Source organism: Sphaeroforma arctica (genome assembly GCF_001186125.1).
Source record: "Sphaeroforma arctica JP610 unplaced genomic scaffold supercont1.2612, whole genome shotgun sequence".
Classification (NCBI taxonomy): Eukaryota; class Ichthyosporea; order Ichthyophonida; genus Sphaeroforma; species Sphaeroforma arctica.
Genome location: NW_014037946.1, coordinates 3237 through 5534, shown reverse-complemented (window position 1 = coordinate 5534; position 2298 = coordinate 3237). Strand labels below are relative to the sequence as shown.

The window sequence follows — 2298 nt, the reverse complement described above, 5'->3', positions numbered from 1 at the left end:
TGTGTGTTTGTGATACTACAGAATCTAGTGCGTCCTTGATGTACTCTACGGCGTGATACACTGGAGTGATAATACTCACTTTGGCAGCCACTTCCATGGCACTCGCGTTGCTTTAGGCGGCCCTTTTCACATCCCATTACCTGTCACTACAGTATATCATAGCCAACTGATCGATCACAGCTATGAGACTACGAGTATTAATTTATTATTTATATACTAATATGCATCATTTTCAAAAGTAATATTGAGATGCGAAACCCCGGTCACCAGTCACCCTGCCTGGCTGCCATTCCGTCACTGCTGAGTGCTGACTGCCGAGTGCCGACTGCGTGCCATAACTTGCTCTGAACAGAAGACGTGCAATTTTTGGCGGGGTTTAAGCTTAACCAATATGATCTCAGTTTCGCGTTTGGCGGGGTTTGTCCATTTCATCTAATATATACATCATTACATGTATGTGTGTATATATAAAATATGTATTTAGATTATACTTTAATATAGTCTAACAGACACTCACACAGGTGACAGGGCCACCGGCACACTGACACAGCTCAGGCCTCAGCTGGTTTATTTTTATTAAATATTCACCACACGATAAGCGCCTTTTGTGTTGATTCACGGGGTTCATACGTCTCCCCTGATTATATAGTGAGGCGTTGTAGTGAAGTACTTCTTACACCGGACGCAGTGTCGTTGCACACCCAAGGGTATTGTAATACACTACTGATTATGCGTTCACACAACCATCATCCACAGTGTAGTACCTTGCACGGTTCAATCGTAGTCTAATGATTAACATACATATACACAGTATAGCATATACCCACACGCAATTGCATTTATATATGTTCTCAAGGGTATACCTTCGCCGAAGTAGCGCTCCATCACCAGAATAGTCCTTGCGGGTGCATAGCTTGCCTGCCTTGAAGTGCTGGACATCATGTTCGAGGTTATGTACACGGCGCAGATCACTAAGGTGAAGAAGACTTGGCACGATGGCTTACTTACCTTCAATCCAGTCAACAAGCGGTGCACGCTGCTGGATGAGTCGTCAAAGTAAGGCTGCCACTTGTATGGTCAACCCGTACGGATGTACACGGACGAGTTATTTCAGTTGTCGTCTGTACATACGCTATATTTCTGTATTATTGTGCACACATTTTAATTGGTCGTGTTACAGGCGGGTATGTATGCTGCAGTTACTAGTGATATACGCCGATTGGACACATATCTCGTTATAGAGTATCGGTTGTGCCTATTGGATTGTAAGCTACAAATATGAGTTGCCTACCGATTCAGCCCTCACCCGCAGAGAGACGTCAGTAGTCTTGTAGATATCGCCGTGTACTGTGTGTACAATACATTCTGACTACAAATCCTGCTAGCAGATAGTGCGCAACTCGCTCATCAACCATACACTCCATACCTCTGCATCACGGCACAGTCTTCGTCGTCAGTTGGTATCTCTCTTGCTTGTGTGCAAGGATCCAGCTATATACTAGTACACATCCATTCGCCATGCTGTAAAAGTACACTCTAAACGCAACCACAATCACGAAAGATTTACTTCCACTTTCTCAACAGAAGTGTGCATCAGCTCGGGTGTTTATCATAAGTTCTACTTCAAATGTTAATACACGACACTGCCCTACCTACATCTATAGTGAGCTGGCGGCGGACTTCACAAAGGCAGCCGATCTGCCTATCATAGTAGGCTCGGAACTTCGCGTGGGCAAGTACATGATCACAGGTATCACTGGACGATTTGCACAACGAATATTTTCTCACGTAGTCGTCCGCACTAATTTCCTATCAGTGACGACAGCTTCGCTTATACACTCGCTTTAGTTTCGAAACACTCGAATCTCGAGCCTTCTTTCAGGGCATTCTGGTAGTGTATCTATCAGCATATGATTGAAACTATGGTACAATTCAATCTGATTATGATAGCCAGTCCACTCTAGTCGCTGGTATCACAGCTGAATAGGATGAGAGGCCTTCTACGCCATATGGCCACAGTTAGACCGAATTTGGTTGTTCAGTTTTTAAATAGTTCCGATTGCTACCCCATCTCGATCAGCACAAAGTAGCTCTCATGGTCCTGATACAGGAACGAAGAGAATGTGAGTCAACCACCTTGATCTTCATGTTAACAATAAAGACCGATATCTTATTTTCATTCCGTTCGTTTTCACAATCCGCAAAGTGGAATCCGAAAGTGATGAGCAAGCTAAGGTGCCTGACAATACGCAGTCAAAAGCGACCGCACACACGAATAAAGGTATGACACTAAGGGCG

The 2298-nt window shown here is 44.2% G+C and overlaps 1 protein-coding gene across 2 annotated transcripts in view; it reads left to right on the top strand.

Moving 5' to 3' along the window:
* Positions 1-2204: 2204 nt before the first annotated feature.
* SARC_12814 overlaps positions 2205-2298 on the top strand; it is a gene marked incomplete at both ends in the record, with an annotated part of 2831 nt that continues 2737 nt past the window's right edge. For both annotated transcript variants that reach the window (XM_014293072.1, XM_014293073.1), the window contains one exon: positions 2205-2281. In XM_014293072.1, the coding sequence (XP_014148547.1) occupies positions 2205-2281 (77 nt within the window). The remainder of the gene's footprint in view (positions 2282-2298) is intronic.